The sequence below is a fragment of the Cataglyphis hispanica genome, chromosome 17 (assembly GCF_021464435.1).
Source record: "Cataglyphis hispanica isolate Lineage 1 chromosome 17, ULB_Chis1_1.0, whole genome shotgun sequence".
In the NCBI taxonomy this organism is placed as follows: domain Eukaryota; kingdom Metazoa; phylum Arthropoda; class Insecta; order Hymenoptera; family Formicidae; genus Cataglyphis; species Cataglyphis hispanica.
The window spans coordinates 1335635-1352828 of NC_065970.1; the positions used below are offsets into that span (position 1 = coordinate 1335635).

A 17194-nucleotide genomic window follows, 5' to 3' on the forward strand; every position below is an offset into this window, starting at 1 on the left:
AAGACGTCGAAGACGAGCGAGATCAGCCAGCAGCCACGAATAAGCGGTGCGTATTTGGCGCTCGAAGTGGATTGGATTTGGCGCCGGTGGCGGCGGCAGCGACGCGCCGATTCCCGCGCGGCGTACGTCGGCTCACGGAACTGCACGGCGGCGGCCGAACGTGTTAAATGGCTGTGCGTCGGCCATGATGGCTTTGAGCAGGGACCGTGTCACGCAAACATGTTTTCGAAGTGATATATCTCGTTTGGTGACTGAGTGACCGTGTTCCAGCGCGATGGCCGGGGAACGATGAGGCCCTGAGCGCTCTCTGTGCCGGGTAATTCGGCCCCAGGGCCCCCAGCCAGGCCTCAAAAGCAGGTCCACGGCGTTCCGCGAGCCCCCCCAGCCGACCCGACTGGCCTCACGGTTTGCGGCCAGCCATCCTTGTTGGTTGTCAACACGCGCGAGCCAGCCGCCCTCAGGATGAGCAAGCTGTCGTTCAGGGCGCGCGCCCTGGACGCCTCCAAGCCCATGCCGGTCTACATGGCCGAGGAGCTGCCGGATCTGCCAGATTATTCGGCCATTAACCGCGCGGTGCCCCAAATGCCCAGCGGCATGGAAAAGGAGGAGGAATGCGTAAGTCGGAACATCCAGCCTCTCGTTCCAGCATGTTTTCCCCGTCCGCCATCTTACCCACGGCGCGATTTCGTAAACAACCGGCAGATGGCGAATCTCCCGTCATCGTGCACCCTGGAAAATTCTTCAATTTTCCCCTTTTTAACGTAATTGCCAAAACGTTCACGATTCTCGATCGTTTTCCACATGTACTTACGTTCCTGATTTAACTTATTATGATAGCTGTCAACATTTGGTTTACCAGCAATGTCAAATTTTGTCTTGCGCTACATTGTGCAGGTTTATAGTATCAAAATGTATCAAAATGTCAAATGTTTTTCTACTTGACATTTTGACAATGCTCTCGCGATGTCTTTTACAAGAACCTTTAATTTATGTTCAACAACATCCTGGAATCTATATTTATTATGAAACTCTCAAATAGATGCATTTGTATCTTGACTTTTTAAATTTTATTATCTGCATCGTGTTGCATACTATTTGCAGCGAGTTACAAATACATTTGCATTTGTAATATCAAAACAATATAGATATTCATAATCTTTTGAATCTTTAAATCTCAATAATAATGTATTAATGTTTAACGATTATACTTTTTTATAAAAAAAAAAAAAATTCTTAAAATATTATTAGGCATATATGCAAAATATGATTACTATCTTTCATGTTAGTGATATGTGTACAATTATAACATACAATTAAAATATATAACACTAATATTAGTTAAAATAAAAATTTCTCAAAATAATAGATTATAAAGTACTAAGGAATTCAAATTTATATATTATATTTTGAGAATAATATATTTTGAGAATCTTATTTACATATAATAATAATTGTGAGGGATTTATAAATATATATTTTATTACGAATTTAAGTAGTAGTAATTGAAGTAAATCTATTTGTTATACAGGAACATCACCTTCAAAGAGCAATATGCACAGGTCTAATTATTCCTACTCCTGAAGTAACTGATCTGGCAGATCTGGAAGCTTATGACAAGATATATCCTGCTAATTATAAGCTGCCTCGCCAATTAATACATATGCAACGTAAGAGGCCATTAAGATATTATTTTAAAACATATTTTTACAGTGAATAATTTATGGTAAATAATTAATGGATTAATTTCTTCTTTGTTAACAGCCTTTGCTATGGAACAAGACATACCTGATTATGATATGGATTCAGAAGATGAAAAATGGGTTGCGATACAAAGCCGCAAAATGGACTTGACTCCTCTCCAATTTGAAGAGATGATGGATCGTCTGGAGAAGAGTTCAGGACAAACTGTAGTTACCCTCAGTGAAGCCAAGGCACTTTTGAAAGAAGATGATGATTTAATTATCGCGGTTTTTGACTATTGGCTCAACAAACGTCTTAAAACTGTAAGCATCACATTTGTTCAATGTGATTTTGAGGTTATGTTGCTTTGTCTTATATGCATATGCTTACATTATCTATCAGAAACGTAGAAATGTGTACAAATTGTATTCTATTAGTTTGTTCCTTAGTTTCCTCTATGAAATTAATTAAACTTGTAATATCTTTAAATCAATTTTTCGAATATTATCTGATGTTAATTATACTTATCTATTTTTTTGCAGCAACATCCACTGTTATTAACGGTTAAAACGGAGAATCGATTTGGTTCAGCTGCCAACAATCCGTATCTTGCGTTTAGACGACGCACAGAGAAGATGCAAACTCGCAAGAATCGTAAAAATGATGAAACAAGCTATGAGAAAATGCTGAAACTTCGTAGGGATCTTAGCAGGGCAGTTACGCTTTTAGAAATGGTAAAACGTAGAGAAAAGACGAAACGGGAACATCTGCATCTCACAATTGAGATTTACGAGAAACGGTGAGTGTAAAATTGTAATAATATATGTATTGCTACATATATTGTATGTACACAGGTATTGTATTATAGCTATATGTATTTTGTTTTCACTGAATGAAAACCACATCTCTGATTTCACAGGTATCAAGCGCAAGATTTCAATGGACAAATATTGGCAGAGGTGTCGGCGTTAAAAACACCGAGACCAGCGTTTGCTCCGCTCTTTACCAATCAGTTTGGTGTTCATCAAAATTGGACAAACAAAGTTTGTAATAAAGTATGTATCAGCAAAAAGTAAAGAAGAATCATTATTTTTATGTACTATCTATTAATAGTTTAATGCTATTTTACTTTTAATCTAGGATGAGGTAGTACCGAGAAAAGAAAAAAGACAGTACAAAAAACGGAAACATAAAACAGACAGCAGGACAGGAAACTTAGAGGACACCAGTGTCCGTAGCGGTACGGGTAGCGGTAGCGGTCGAGGAAATCGTCCTATTCTCGGAGGCGGGCTGGACCCGCTCATCAGTTCAGATGAGGACAGTCCGCTTCCATCTCATTCACACTCGCAGCCCTCGTTATCTTCCGATCGCGACGACGAAGACCCCGTAGATGAAGGTCAATTCGCGTTTCGTCGAAATAGGAATAGCACTTATTTACCGGTAAGTCGCTTTATTAACCTTTTTCAAATTAATTTTGAATATCAATTTTAAATCAATTTAATAAATTAAATGCTTGATTAATGAATTTGTTTTATTATTATATAATATTATATATTTATTGAAAATATTTTGCAAAATACTTAAAAGATTAAAATTATTAAATTGGTTGACTTTTTTCTGTGCATAACATTACAATTAATCAGATCCTTAAAAAAACTATGGAATTAACTTGAAAGTTTTTTTCTTATGATTATATATAGAGTTTTTTTTGTAGCCTGTATCAGGTGGTTTTGGAAATTGGCCTTGGTGTGATAAAGACGAAGGCGGTTTGGCTGATAAGAAGTACAGGTTTGCGCTGACTAGCATTAGCAAACCAGTACCAAGGTGTATCGGCCTTGCACGACGGAGGATTGGTCGAGGTGGCAGGTACGACATGTGCGAATGTTACATGAGAAAATGTTTAAATGTATTTGTTCGACTAAGTGTTTGTTACTGTTAACGATTTTCAGAGTAATACTAGATCGTTGCACGGCCGATATAGACGATATGTGGTCCTCTTTAGATTTCACGATACACGATTCTAAGCGTGAACCGATGGATTCAAATGTGACTGCCACAGCGATGACCGCCATTAAAAAAGAATGGTATATCTTTTTACAGCTATATTTTATTATCATTTATTAATAAATATTATATAATTATAATTATATGCTCTTAATTTATATTTATTTAAGGATTTAGTTTACGAAAAAAAAACTTATGCAGCTGTATCATGTATTATTTATATCTCTGTTTGGCAGGTTACATTTTCGACCAAAGACTCCGCCTGTGTCGGTGCATAGTCCAAGTGAGGAAAGTAGCGATGACATGGATTTGGATGTAGAGCCAATAATGTCTCGATCCAAGCTTCCATACCCGTTCCCGCCCGAGGCGACGTCCATATGCATCGAGGTGGAACCGGAGCGTGCGGGTGACGAGTCACCGTTCACATCGGAGTTTAATATCGCAGATTACTTCCCGGCAGACACCGTGTCGGACTTTGAATTTGCGGTAGCGAGCCTCAATAGTACGAGTAGCACTAGCGGTCTGTCGGACAATAGTGGCGTGAAAGAATCACGGACAGACGAGCTGGGCAGCTCACACTTTGTGGTAACACCGCTCATGAGTAATCTGTTTGCGCTACCCACGACGACGCAGCAGGCCCGGCCTCCTCAGTGCAGTGGTGGCAGTTTCAGTGGTGGTTCTAGTGTTGTACATACTTCTACGAGTTCTTCGTCGATTCCTCCGTTGTCCTCCGTTATCGTTACGTGTACGACTAATCAAGCCGCCGTAGCATCAAGTACAGTGTCCACACAGTGCACTAATGTCGGGATGGGTGCTACAGTCGACACGCAATCGAATCATCATCAGCCCAACAAGCAGCAACATAGACAGTTGCCGAACAACAGTAACGTTGCCTCCATTCTCTCGAAATCCTTGACTAGTCCGACAAATAATAGGAATGGCAGCAATTGCGGCGTTGGCAGTGGTGGTGGTAATAGTAGTGGTAATGGTGGTGGTATTAGTGGCAGTGGTAGTGCGAACATTAGAGTGTTTAGTGCGAGCACTGCGTGCAGTGTTGGCGGCGGCAGTGGTGGTGGTAGTGGTACTGGCATTACAAACTTTGGCAATAGCCACCAGAACGGTCCACTGCCGCATATAAACAACTCTAACAATCTGACAAATAGTACCCACCTTGTGAACAACCAACAGTCCACGTTAGTTTTGCCACAGAAGCATCCGCCGTCCAATTTGCTACCTGGCCTGATAGCGCAAAGTAAATTGGCAAGTCTCGCGAGGCAGCAGCAGCAACAGACGCAAAATCAGGCGCAACAGGTCCCAACGTCCGGGGAAATTACGCTTAATAGTAATAGGTAATTCTAAAATATTTCTATGTCTAAATTTTAAATATTTTTATGCCTACAATTTTCAATTAGAAATTTTAAGTGAATAACAAACTTTTCTTTGGAAATACAAAAAAATTGGTAAAAACATTGTGAGATAAAGTATTTGACGATATATTCGAAGGAAATATGATTGTACGATCGTATACAGAATATATTTCAGCTTTAATATCTTAATGACTTCTTGATTAATTAATTGTTTGTTTTTAGTGAAAGTTTGGATATGGAGGTGGATGGAGTGGACAATTCGCCGTGCGACAGCAAACCGCAACAGCAACAACTCGTACGGGCAAACAAAACAAATTCACTGGCGATGGAAGTGACATGATGCCTGCTATCGGCACCCCTGTTGCCGCCAATACGTCACTGGGGGCTTCGTTAAATTCTCTTACCTTGCCTATGATATCTGCCTCGGGCGAGAAATCGAACGCGTACTGATGATATACTGCGCTACATGTTGACGCAAAAGAGCGATACGGCTAGGTACAATTGCAAAACTGCTCCTTCGATCAGTTGCTTTATTGTGCGGCGATGCAAATCAGCGATAGTGGATTCTGATGCAAGTATCAAATTTCTTTTTCTTCTGTCTTCATTAAGGGGGGATTGTAATTGATCCATATTCTTCAAATTTTCCTTTTCCTTGTTCATTGAACGACCATAGCCATTTATTGCTAAATATGACCATGATAGCCATGTAAAAAAATGTTGCCATTGTTCCTGTGTAGATACAAGATTCCGAAGTTAATATATCCAATTGCCCGAAATTAGCATTTAATATTTTTAGTAATAGTACTCGTTTTCTTTGCATATCGTATAAAAATGGAGGGCAATATGTATGTAACCAGAAGATAAACTGCATTCTGGCTCACAAAGGATACATATTAATTGTAGACAAAGTTTTAAAATTATGTACATAATTAAGTTTCTCTTCAAAATATAGCGTGCAATACTGTTTTGTTGTTTTTAGTCTGCAATAGTCTCATTCGTTCAATGCAAGGAAAATTGTAATCAGAAATCTGAAATGCAAGTTATTACATGTTTAGATTATCGAAATCCCTTATTTAGCTTCAATGACATAAAATAATTGGTAGACGCGTATAGCAAGCAAGCTTTCTCAGACACAGCATTAATTATTGGACTGTCGAAATTTCATAATAAAACTTTTAACTTAACATCTCGTGTAACATTCGTCATTCAAGATATACGCTCAAGAATATAGACTTTGCGTTTTATCATGGATATTGATCGATAATTATTTTAATTTTATTTTATTATGATAATCGATCGATATTATTTTAATTTTCTCAATAAATCGGGTAATTGAAATATTTTGGAAAACGATTTAAAAATGATTTATATAAATTTTTTCACAATATGTAAAAAAAAAAAATTAATTTACGCGAAGCATTACATTAACATTGACGGGGATTTTATAGTAATCTGCTCTTGTAAGTACAATAGTATGCTTAAATTATTTCTCATCGCTTTCCAAATAAATGACACTATAAGAAAACGAAAGATAGATTAATTAATTTCTTACAAAAATGTACGATTTTTCTCAATAGTGTACAGATATAGATTCGGTTCAAATATTATATGACTTTATATAGAGTAATGCTATTTCCTTATATATACATATATACATATATATATAAATACATATATAATACTATGTTAAAGGCTTCCAGGCTGTGAAATATCGAAGCTATTGTTATCAATGAATCTTTGATAGCATTAAGTCATATAATCGTAAAAGGACTTTCTTTTTTTCTCTTTCTCCAGTAATCGCCAAAACATACATTTTGATATGTGCATATCTGTCACCTATATATTATATGCGGCTGATATGCGATTATAAAGTAATTTTATAATGTTGCGTTTGGAAAAGCTTGTATCATAAGATTTGCAGAGAGATCATTATATAATATTGTGTTAGAAGCTACAAAGCTCACACTGGGGCAATGTATAAGAACACTTATGTCTTTCACACTAGTGACTGAAACTTTACCATTATCGATATTAGAGATATACTGAAATATTGAAGTACTTCAAGCAAAGGTCTTTGGCAAAATAAATATATGTATAAATGATTAAATTTCATTGCTTCTAAAGATGAATTTCTTAATATAACTTCATATATCTTACGCGATTCAATTTATTCCATGATATTTTTTTATTTTTTGAATGTGTGTGAATTTAAATGAAATAAGAAGCAAAAGCTCTATTATAAGATGCACCTCATTCTATTACATTTTTATCTGCCTTCTCATAGACTCGATAACATTTTACCATAGATAAATGTAAACTCTGCTCGAAACCTGTTCGATATTCGTTCTTATTTATAGAATAGATTCCTTACAGCTTAGAATATTGAAATTTGAACCGTGTAAGGTTCAACCTTGTCTTGTCTCAATTTTGTCTTACATAGACTTAAAAAAATTTGTGCATGCGAATAAAATTCGCGTGTTATTATAAAATCTCTGAACAGATATTTCAACAGTTATTCTGTCGAGAAGGTAACGCTAAATTATATACAAGTGACATTTGTTCTTTCATTTTGGCATGCATATATAATTGGCTGCAAAGACCAAGCGATAGAGTTTGTTGATACAACTGAACAAATTATCTTGGGTATATCTAAAAGCAAATATTTACAATTAATTTGATCAAAATATCTTGTCGTTTCACATTTCACAATCAATATACATCGTTCTTTCATCATATAAACAAAATATATAAAACGCTTTTGCGAAGACAAACCTCCATTCATTATCTCGGAAAAAGACCAATGACTAATATGTTTTATTTCTTGGATTTCCACATGTAATATACACGTGATACTCTCTTTCTCCCTTAGTCTTTTTATACACCGTTATCTCTCTTTCTACTACTTCATCAGAATGTAAAAGTTGTAAGAAAATTTGTAAAAAAAACATGTAGAAAAAACAAGAGAATATCTTTACGATCAAACTGACAATATATCGAGTGTATATTTAATTTCTAAATATACGTCATGTCCTCAAACAAAGAAATCTTTCCGAATTAACGATATTTTTTCAGGATATATCGGAAAGAGTAATTTTTATTTTGTCGAAATACTTTATGGAGAACAGATCTCTTTTGTACTTTCTACAGTCACATTTCATTCATATTCTTCTTTAACATATTGATAGTTGTACTTTTCTTGTTACTGCAACCAGAATAACCGCGTGCGAAAGTTAAATATGAGTTTCGAGATTGCGTAGAGAGAGAGAAAGAGAGCTCTTGATTGTTATTTGTTAAAGTTAAAACACGCAGGCACTGATCATTGAGTAATCGCCGGTATAAAATGAATTGGTTTATTCGTAAATATCTATCTTAAAAAAATCTTTCGTATTAGCGAGCAATGAAACCGATTTGTCGCCAGCCGTAACGCGAGAACGGGGGATATAAGATTATGATGCGAATGGGTTACAAATTATGTAAAAAAAAAAGAAGGCAGACTTCTCGAAATCATAATAAAATAAAACAAAAAAAAGGATATATTGTACATATAAAAATAATTACGCTTATTGTATCTCTTATTTTTAGGTAATTAACTAAATAATTGTAATAAAAAAAATGTTGTTGTGGTAGGCGCACAGCGAAACGTGTACGAAAATTTATGAATTCAAGACGATTTTAGAAGGGAGGAGTAATAAAGAAATTTTATCCTGGATAGGACTTATTATTTTGTTAAGATCTTCACACACTTTCGCCTGTATATCATCTAACATTTTTTTTGTGAAATCCGTTTTCTGACACATATTTGTATATACTCTTTAGATATTTCATTATTTCTCTCGTTTTTCTCAGATTCACTGTTGCGCGTGAAACTGTATCCTCCAGTCTCTCCACTTTATTCACTCGTATTTGTATAGCGTTTGGCTTTTATAAATGTTATTTGCTCGTCATGAAAAATACATACGTACACACAAACATAAACGCACACACACACACATACAAACACACACACACACAGTGTATACGGCGTATATATGCTATTATCGAGATTTTTAACGACGCCTTAAAAAGAAAGAAGCGACAATTCTTCCGCCAAATGATTTTGAGAAGAACGAGCGATTTTATGTGAATGAGAAAAAGGAGTTCGAAAATATGTATTTGTAAAAAAAAAATAATTTGTTTATTTTAGTTGGGACGCTTTAAAAAACGAAGTATATATAGTGGTATATGAATTTTTATATAAAATTTATTAATGTTAAAAATATAATGACCCAAAATAGCCATTTTAAAATTAAATAAAATGTCGAGAATCATCAAGATTTGATCGCTCCAACCAAAGACTGAGTTCGCTTTACATTTCTGGTTTGGCAAACACGAAATTCCACTGCAGTTAAGACTGTTTGTTTTGCGACGAAACTCGCAAAAAAAATTTGTTTCAATCAAACTCCCGTGTGAGTTGCGACTATTGAGAATACTTGGGGATATTTTGTTTCCGACAAATATATGATTAGAAAGTAAAATAATGATCGGTCGTATCAGACGGTGAGATTTCGTGTTTACCCAATTCGTTGCATTCGCGAGAAACAATAGTATATCATGTAAGTAGAAGTAAGACAGATCAATGCAAATATTCTCTGAGAATGATGAGAGAAAAGAAGAAAGAAATTAATTACGCGAAGAAAAAAAACAAAGAGATTATCGAGAAGAGGAATGAGCTTACGGTTAATAGGTATCTAGACGAGAAAAAAAGCTCCACGACATTTTTCTGCGTGTTAAAAACAGATTTACTGATAATATCGACTGACGCGTCGAGACACACGATGTGTATCTACTTATACATGTATTTTATTCTGTGAATACATTAGGGCTTCTACGTCGCTGTGCGACAGGAAGATGTAATCGGAAAAAAAAAAAAAACAAAGAGAAGAGACGAAATAAAACGTTTCTCAACCAAAGCTCCGATTTGAACGAAACTTTGGACGCGAGTAATAAAGAATTTTTCTCGAAAGAATAACTTGTGCGTGTAACAGAGTCGGAGAACTCGCAGAGGAGGGAAGGTGACGTAGAGAGTTCTATATAATTACATATATAGAATATTCGCTCTCTCTAGAGAGATACAACCCTTCGACTTGTTCTTCGATACGATTATTTAATCTTCTGTCACCTGATAACACCTTTTACTTGAAATACGTGCATTATGGCTCGTCCGACTGTCCGGAAATCCGGCGGATTGTCAGATGTAATTGTCAAAAATATTGAAATACACGTCTTATTTATTGAAACAACTATCATCCGACAAATGATTTACATTCCTGAATGAATTATTATAAGCCGTATAATATATACGTTTCCTTAAACTTTCTTCACTTTGCGTCCAGAGATACAACAGAGTTAATTATGAAACATGCGACGATTCCTCCAATCTCTTTTAAGGAAACGTTCTGTTTTTTTATCCAAGCGAGATATTTCATTGATCTTTGTATTTTACTGAAGTGTAGTGAATAGAGGTGTTACCAGGTAGATGAGTCAACATTTCCTACGACTTATGTATAGAGACCTAAGTATTAATATTCGTGATTATTGCGATTAACAACACACTGATAGCAGACGATGTAACTAATTGAGTGTATATAAGTAAGTCAATTTACGGGTTGCATTTTGGCTATTAAATATATTCTAATTACTATGTAACTCCGAGGATGAGGAGAGGGAGAAAAAAAATCGGCAAACTCTAAACTCTGAACGACTTATTGTACATATTCGTATACATATGTACGTATACACGTAATACAGCTCGTGAGCTTGTACATGCAAACGACATACATATATAAATACATATATAAATACAAATATAAAAATATAAAACGAGAGAGAGAGAGAGAGAGAGAGAGAGAGAGAGAGAGAGAGAAAGAGTGCGTTTTAGGTCGCGAAGTCACTGTATACAGTATCTCCGAGCATGTCAAGTCTTGAAATCAATTCTAAAATTCATTTGTTATATCCATTTTATGCATTTTATGTATGCTCTTCGCATGTATTAGTGCAATCATATTATTTTAAATTTTTTGGACAAATATTCTTCGTTTTTCAGGCAGAGAGCAAAGTATTTGTATTTCTCTGTAACGAAAAGAGATCTCGCTGTTATATGTTTCAATTATATTGATATAACGCAAAAAAATTTACACTTGGATATCCAACGATAAATTCGATAAAAGTGGGCTTGCAAAAAGTAAATTCTGATTACTTTAGCTAATAAACATTCTTATTTTTGAAAAAACAGCCTATTTACATAGGAAATAAATTTGCGAAAAATTTTGTTGCGATTAATGCTTTTGACATTTTGCTTTTAATTTAAACGTGATTATTTTTCTTAGAAAGGATTGAACATCTTTTTCACATAATAGTTATATTGTAAGAGGAAATATAATTTTTATTCAAAAATTCTCTCTTGTGTTCTTATAGATTATTTTATTTATAATTATATTTTATATGTAGACAAGATATAATTTTTATATATCATCAGGCGCGACATAAATTGCTGTATTGATAAGAAAGTTAAATTGAATGAAATGGCTAATCCTTATTCGCGCGATCAAAAAAAGATTTTTTTTATTAAAAAGTTGTGTTTATTGTATGATAGTTATATTAAATTTCCCGCCATATGATAGCCCGCGCTTCTGCGCAGTACGTTGATCTTAACCTTGTCCAACCTTATCTGAGATGTGCATCAGAGAGATCAGAGTATCTGCGACACAACGCATAGATTGCTCTTGTCAAGTTTTATTTTATACAGTGATTTCCGATAATTGATTTAAATAATTTCTCATTTTTAATTTCTCTTTCCTCTACGCGTTTACATGTGACTTCCGGATTTTTAGAGGTAACACGCAAATATAACATAATTGACAAGATTTTGTTTTATTGCTTCATCTCGTAAATATTCTTCATCATTCGTGTATAGTTTTAAAATTACAGAAAATATTAAAAATAAAGTATTATGCCGTTGATACTTACCGTTCTATTGTGTGGTACGAGATTTATATTTTGACTCTATGTCGTTTAGAATAAAAGAATAAAACATTTGTATTTGTCGGTAATTTGTATGAAGTATGTAAATATTGTAATTTCTTTCGTCGATTCGCTATAGTCTACATTAAGTTTTACTTAAGGATAGGCTAATGTACGAACAAAATAAACAAAGATTGAGAGCACAGCATAATGTAGAATATATGATCCATTTGTTCCTTCAAGTATCGGAGAGTGCATTTATAATTTAATCCACTTTGTTTATCTTTGCAATTATGTATTTAATCTAATGAGTTATAAGCATGACATAACTGTGCTATGAATTTATGTTATATTGTGGAAACAATTTAAAAGATGGTACAAACTACGATAGACCAATTTTATAAAGCTACAAGTAGCAATAAAAGCCCTGCTAAAAATATCAAGGGTTCATCTAATCACAAAAGTTTAATAGAGGAAAAAGTAAGTTGATTTATGAATGTAACAACAGTTTAATCAATTAATACTATTATAAATATTACATTTTTCTGTTAAAAGGGACGATTATCGCGCAAATTGAAAATTGTACATGAGAACACCAAACAAACCCCATGTAAAATAAATAGAAAACAGGGAATGCAGAATAATGTTTCATTAAATAATGAAATATATTGTTTATCAAAAACAGATGCAAAGGACAGCCCGATTAAAAACATGACTGAATTTATGATATCGCCATCTATTACTTCTCCTATCAATCGAAAACATACTCCTAAATCAAATAGCGATTCGAAATTTAGTCCAAAAACATCTTCTCCGATAAAAAAGGCACTGGACGAATCACATAGATATGCAAAAGTAGCGCGAAGAAAATTATTCAAAGATAGAACTGAGGAGCTACTTTCTGCAACGATAGACAATTTGAATTTAGCTAAAGAAGGAGCTATTGCTAATAATGACTTTAATCTGGAGAAAGTTTACTCGAGTGGAAAATTTAGCTACAAGTACAATCCTATAAACACTTCAGCTTCAATGAGATACGAAATTAACGACGTAATCATACCCACAGACATGTATTCGCTGCATTTTTTTTTAATCATTGTTACTGTATTTTCCAATCCAATTAATTGCGGATACTTTGACGAAGACGAATTAAGTTTTATATTTTCGTTACTTACTCTTTCAAAACACGCGCAAGCATTATTGATACGTATGTTAAAAAGAAAGTATACATGGCACAGGATAAGTAACATTAAATACGACGAAATAGCCAATGATCTAAAGCCAATTTTCGATGAGCTTGTATCACGATCTATTTTCAAAAGTAATACAGAAGAAGAAGACATGTCTGTTTTGTTGAAATTGTTACAAGTCGATGAAATTCGCAAGATCTGTCAAGAATCAAAAATTAATTGTAGTAAAAAAAAAGAAGACTTTATACAATCAATCTTAAAGTTTTGCAACGAAACAAGATCATTGTTCCGTGGGATGCCGAGTCCTGCCATTAAAATTCGCGCGTCTGTCAACAAACGCTTAGGATCTTGCGTATTATTGAATACAAGAGTGAAACAAATGGTTGATAGAATAATTACACTGCTGATGCCGAATAGAGATCCCACTGAGACTTTGGGGGATGTATTCCTAATGATACTAAGAGTCGAAACAAATCAGATGAAGTTTCCAAAATTAACAATAAGTGAATTTCCTATCTTTACTAGCAAAGGACACTTGTTAGAGTAAGTAATGTATTATTTGTCTTATATAATTAATTATATTTTGATTTTGCTTTAAAAGAAAATCTTATTTTTTCCTAATTTGAATTTTATTTTACAGTTACATCGAAGCTAAAAATACTTTATCTGATGTGTTGAGCGCAATTGAGAAGAAACAATGGGATGTTGCACGGAATCTTGGATCTTTGGCCGCGCAACGTTTGCCGCTCTTATTGGAGGTAGAAACACAAAGGTAAGGAAAATATAATTTATATAACATTAATTATTTGATAGCTAAAATCATATTGATGTAAATTTACATTGCTCTTTTGCAGTCTTGAAGACTCCATACTACCTCGTCATATCAGATGCTTTATGCCAGGTTATTTGTGGCTCAAGGTTTTGTCTAAAAGTGTTGATGCATTTAAAAAGACTAAAGAAACAATGCCACGGGCGATGGAATTCCTGCGAATGTTAATAAATCAGGATTGTCACATGAAGAGTAGAAAAGGATTGTGGTTTAATGAATTGATCAAGATAGAGATGTATCATATGAAGAATCTTGATGCTAGTGTTGCACTATTATCGGATGCAATATCACATGGGAGCCTAACAGAAGTCGATAAATTAGACTTGTTGGATAGAGCAGAAATGCTTGTTAAGAGGAAAACTGGCATCAATGAATGTACAAAAGCTACCGTTGGACATATATTGGACAACATGCTCAACAAAGCGCGACCAATATCCCAGACGTGTTCTATTACGATAGAAGGAATTTTATGCGGGTAATTCATATGAAACAAATCTTATTTTAATAAAATTCTTAGTGACTTTAAGCGAATTTAGAAAAGGATACATATACATGTTTCCAGAAATACTTTGCAAAGGAAGAGTACTTGGTGTATCAGTAACAACTTAGATCAACAAATATATGGTTCCGTCGAAAGTTTTGCGCTATATGACTACAAGTGCAAGGGATATCCCAAGGGTGTACATTGTGAGGGTGCCTTTCCAATCACTTTATTTGGCACATTGTTTTGGGATGAGATTTATAATATGAACATTCCCGGTACTTACGTATCATCGTATCAAGATGCACCGTTAGATTTATATTCGTCGGAATTTTACGAGAACAGGAAAGAGCGAATAGACATGAAGCTTCAAATCATTCGAAAATTCGATCCGGAAACATTGAGCAGACATGTAAAACACGAATTCGATTTATATCGTGAATATACCTCTCTTTGTCAGGGCACTCTTTTTGACGACAGTAATAATTTTCAGGTAATTAATAAAATTTATGATGAAAGACAATTTATCTATACGTACATTTATTTTCAGGAGATAGCGTTTTGTTTAGGAGTAGAAGGTATTGTTGGTATTTGTGAACGACTCATTCATAATTTCCAACTCTGGAAAGCTGGCTTTCCAGATTTAATTGTATGGAACGCATGTACAAAACAAGTAAGTTTATTTTTCTATGTACATAATTTTAAAAGCTTATATATATTATATTCGAGAAACGGTCTTATATTTTATCAAACGTAAATTGCATCAAAATGCAATTAAATGTATTATTTTTTCAGTACAAAATTGTAGAGGTAAAGGGTCCGGGCGATTCATTGTCAACCAAACAAAAATTATGGTTGGACTACTTAAATCATCTTGGATTGAATACAGAAGTGTGTTATTGTAAGGTAATCAATATTTTATACTACGAAAAACAGATTAATGGTCATATTTTGTGCGTATTATGTATTTCAACTCTTTTAAGGCACCAATGCTTCTGTCACAGTAGTAGTAGAGGGGCCTTGAAAATGGTATCTACGAAATAATTCGCTTTTAAAAATCCTTTTGCAAATTATTTAATCAACTTTCAAACTTCAAATATAATACTATATATTAAATACTTTTTTTGTTATAGTCAAACACGAGTCATACTAAAGGCGGACGTAAGCGGAAGCACGAAGAAATTATGACGTAATGTCATAGTTTTCATAAAGTGCTGGCAAAGTGAATATGTATAAAAAACAGTACATTTTATATTGTTGCGTGATATTTTATATTTTATATATCTATAAATTTTATCTTTATCTCTATTCAAATGAAAATTTAATTGTATAATTACAGTAAAATATCTTGCATAATAATTTAATTTAAAAACAGACGAGATGATAAAATATACTTACTGCATTTGTCTCGTGGCTGGCGTTTCTTCTATATTGAATTCTGCTACCGGTACTTTACGTCGCGCAACTTGCGGTGCAAACATTGCTGCTGGATATACGATTGCTGAAGTTCCAATGACCAAGCAAGCGTCGCAACTTTCAACAATGTCATCTGTAACAGTTTATTTTTTAAATTAAGTGTTAAAACTTTTATTTCACCTTTTAAATATGCATGTTTTATATATAAACAAGATATATTTTATACTTATTAAAAAAAATTTTATACATACAAGCCTTTTGCAGTATATTTTCGTCTAGCTGTTCACCAAACCATACGACATCTGGCCGCAGCAAAGCTCCACAATCTTTGATTTCACAATGCGGTAATTCTTCTTTTGGAATATCAGAGGACATAATGTTCGGGTCAGGAGATCTGTTTAGATTCATTATCATCAGATCGATGAAAAGAAATGTATTATAATCACATATAGTAATTATCTCATATTCCACTGTTTGCAATTATGCTTACAGAATTCTCAATAGCGTACCCTTTTCCTGCCAATGCTGGACAGATAGGAATATTCTCATTAATGGCAATATTATGACATTTGGTACAACGTGTTCTATAAAGGGAACCATGTAACTCCACTACATCCTGTGCTCCAGCTTTTTGATGTAATCCATCTATATTCTGCGTGACAATTGATACATTTTTACCCTCTGCTATTTTGCGTTTTTGAAATTCCGCAATAGTTTCGTGCGCCTAAAAAAAATTAAATGGTATTTTACTATTAATTTTAAATATTTTACACAAATTTATGTTTTAAAACTGCCTAGTTTAAAAATATTTATCAAACATCGATTATTTACCTTATTCGGCTTAACTTTGCTCACTAATTGTCTGCGATATTCGTAAAATTCCCACACTAACGAGGGGTTCGTCGCGAAGGCCTCCGGTGTCGCGAGATTTTGCGCTTGATATTTACGCCAAAATCCACCGGCACCTCTAAAAGTTGGCACGCCGGATTCCGCGGAAATACCGCTACCGGTTAAAATCAGAATGTTATTCGCGTTCGAGAGGGCCTCGCGAAAGGATTTCATGACGTTATGCATGTACGCTTGCCCTGTATATTCCCGCGATAGTAAAGTAATTAACAATTCTTGCAAATAATCGTGAGCATAACAATTCTTGCGAGTAATCACGTATTGGAAACGAACAGCTGACGTACAGCCACGAGATGTCATCGCGATAGCTGTCAAAGGTGGA

At 34.5% G+C, this 17194-nt stretch overlaps 3 protein-coding genes across 4 annotated transcripts; 2 read left to right on the top strand and 1 right to left on the bottom strand.

The window, feature by feature from the left end:
- Positions 1–129: 129 nt before the first annotated feature.
- LOC126855892 (enhancer of polycomb homolog 1) lies at positions 130–6235 on the top strand. Its single transcript, XM_050603957.1, has 10 exons — positions 130–615; positions 1529–1667; positions 1762–2003; positions 2223–2479; positions 2600–2735; positions 2821–3120; positions 3395–3546; positions 3630–3764; positions 3921–5033; positions 5274–6235. The coding sequence occupies exons 1-10, from the start codon at positions 463–465 to the stop codon at positions 5389–5391; spliced, it is 2745 nt and encodes a 914-aa protein (XP_050459914.1). The 5' UTR covers positions 130–462; the 3' UTR covers positions 5392–6235.
- A 3876-nt stretch (positions 6236–10111) lies between these two features.
- LOC126855895 (fanconi-associated nuclease 1-like) lies at positions 10112–15963 on the top strand. Of its 2 annotated transcripts, XM_050603962.1 has the most exons (10): positions 10112–11922; positions 12423–12530; positions 12606–13783; positions 13881–14012; positions 14095–14544; positions 14632–15043; positions 15101–15223; positions 15346–15456; positions 15534–15579; positions 15684–15963. In XM_050603962.1, the coding sequence occupies exons 2-9, from the start codon at positions 12423–12425 to the stop codon at positions 15555–15557; spliced, it is 2538 nt and encodes an 845-aa protein (XP_050459919.1). In that variant the 5' UTR covers positions 10112–11922; the 3' UTR covers positions 15558–15579; positions 15684–15963. The 2 variants fall into 2 exon arrangements, with proteins under 2 accessions (XP_050459919.1, XP_050459917.1); XM_050603960.1 differs by lacking the exon at positions 15534–15579.
- Positions 15214–17189, bottom strand: LOC126855899 (NAD-dependent protein deacylase-like). The gene is made up of 5 exons (XM_050603966.1): positions 16798–17189; positions 16476–16690; positions 16218–16360; positions 15949–16099; positions 15214–15583 (listed from the first exon to the last, which is right to left on the bottom strand). The coding sequence occupies exons 1-5, from the start codon at positions 17170–17172 to the stop codon at positions 15529–15531; spliced, it is 939 nt and encodes a 312-aa protein (XP_050459923.1). The 5' UTR covers positions 17173–17189; the 3' UTR covers positions 15214–15528.
- Positions 17190–17194: the final 5 nt, after the last annotated feature.

Coding starts and splice junctions, on each gene's coding strand:
- LOC126855899 (XM_050603966.1), bottom strand. CDS start 17,172: ATGACATCTCGTGGCTGTACGTCAGCTGTTCGTTTCCAATACGTGATT. Junction 16,691..16,797: donor GCAAAGTTAAGCCGAATAAG/GTAAATAATCGA, acceptor AATTTTTTTTAG/GCGCACGAAACTATTGCGGA. Junction 16,100..16,217: donor AAATATACTGCAAAAGGCTT/GTATGTATAAAA, acceptor AAACTGTTACAG/ATGACATTGTTGAAAGTTGC.
- LOC126855895 (XM_050603960.1), top strand. CDS start 12,423: ATGGTACAAACTACGATAGACCAATTTTATAAAGCTACAAGTAGCAAT. Junction 15,044..15,100: donor ACGACAGTAATAATTTTCAG/GTAATTAATAAA, acceptor ATTTATTTTCAG/GAGATAGCGTTTTGTTTAGG. Junction 15,224..15,345: donor GGAACGCATGTACAAAACAA/GTAAGTTTATTT, acceptor TTATTTTTTCAG/TACAAAATTGTAGAGGTAAA.
- LOC126855892 (XM_050603957.1), top strand. CDS start 463: ATGAGCAAGCTGTCGTTCAGGGCGCGCGCCCTGGACGCCTCCAAGCCC. Junction 2,004..2,222: donor TCAACAAACGTCTTAAAACT/GTAAGCATCACA, acceptor ATTTTTTTGCAG/CAACATCCACTGTTATTAAC. Junction 3,547..3,629: donor AGGATTGGTCGAGGTGGCAG/GTACGACATGTG, acceptor AACGATTTTCAG/AGTAATACTAGATCGTTGCA.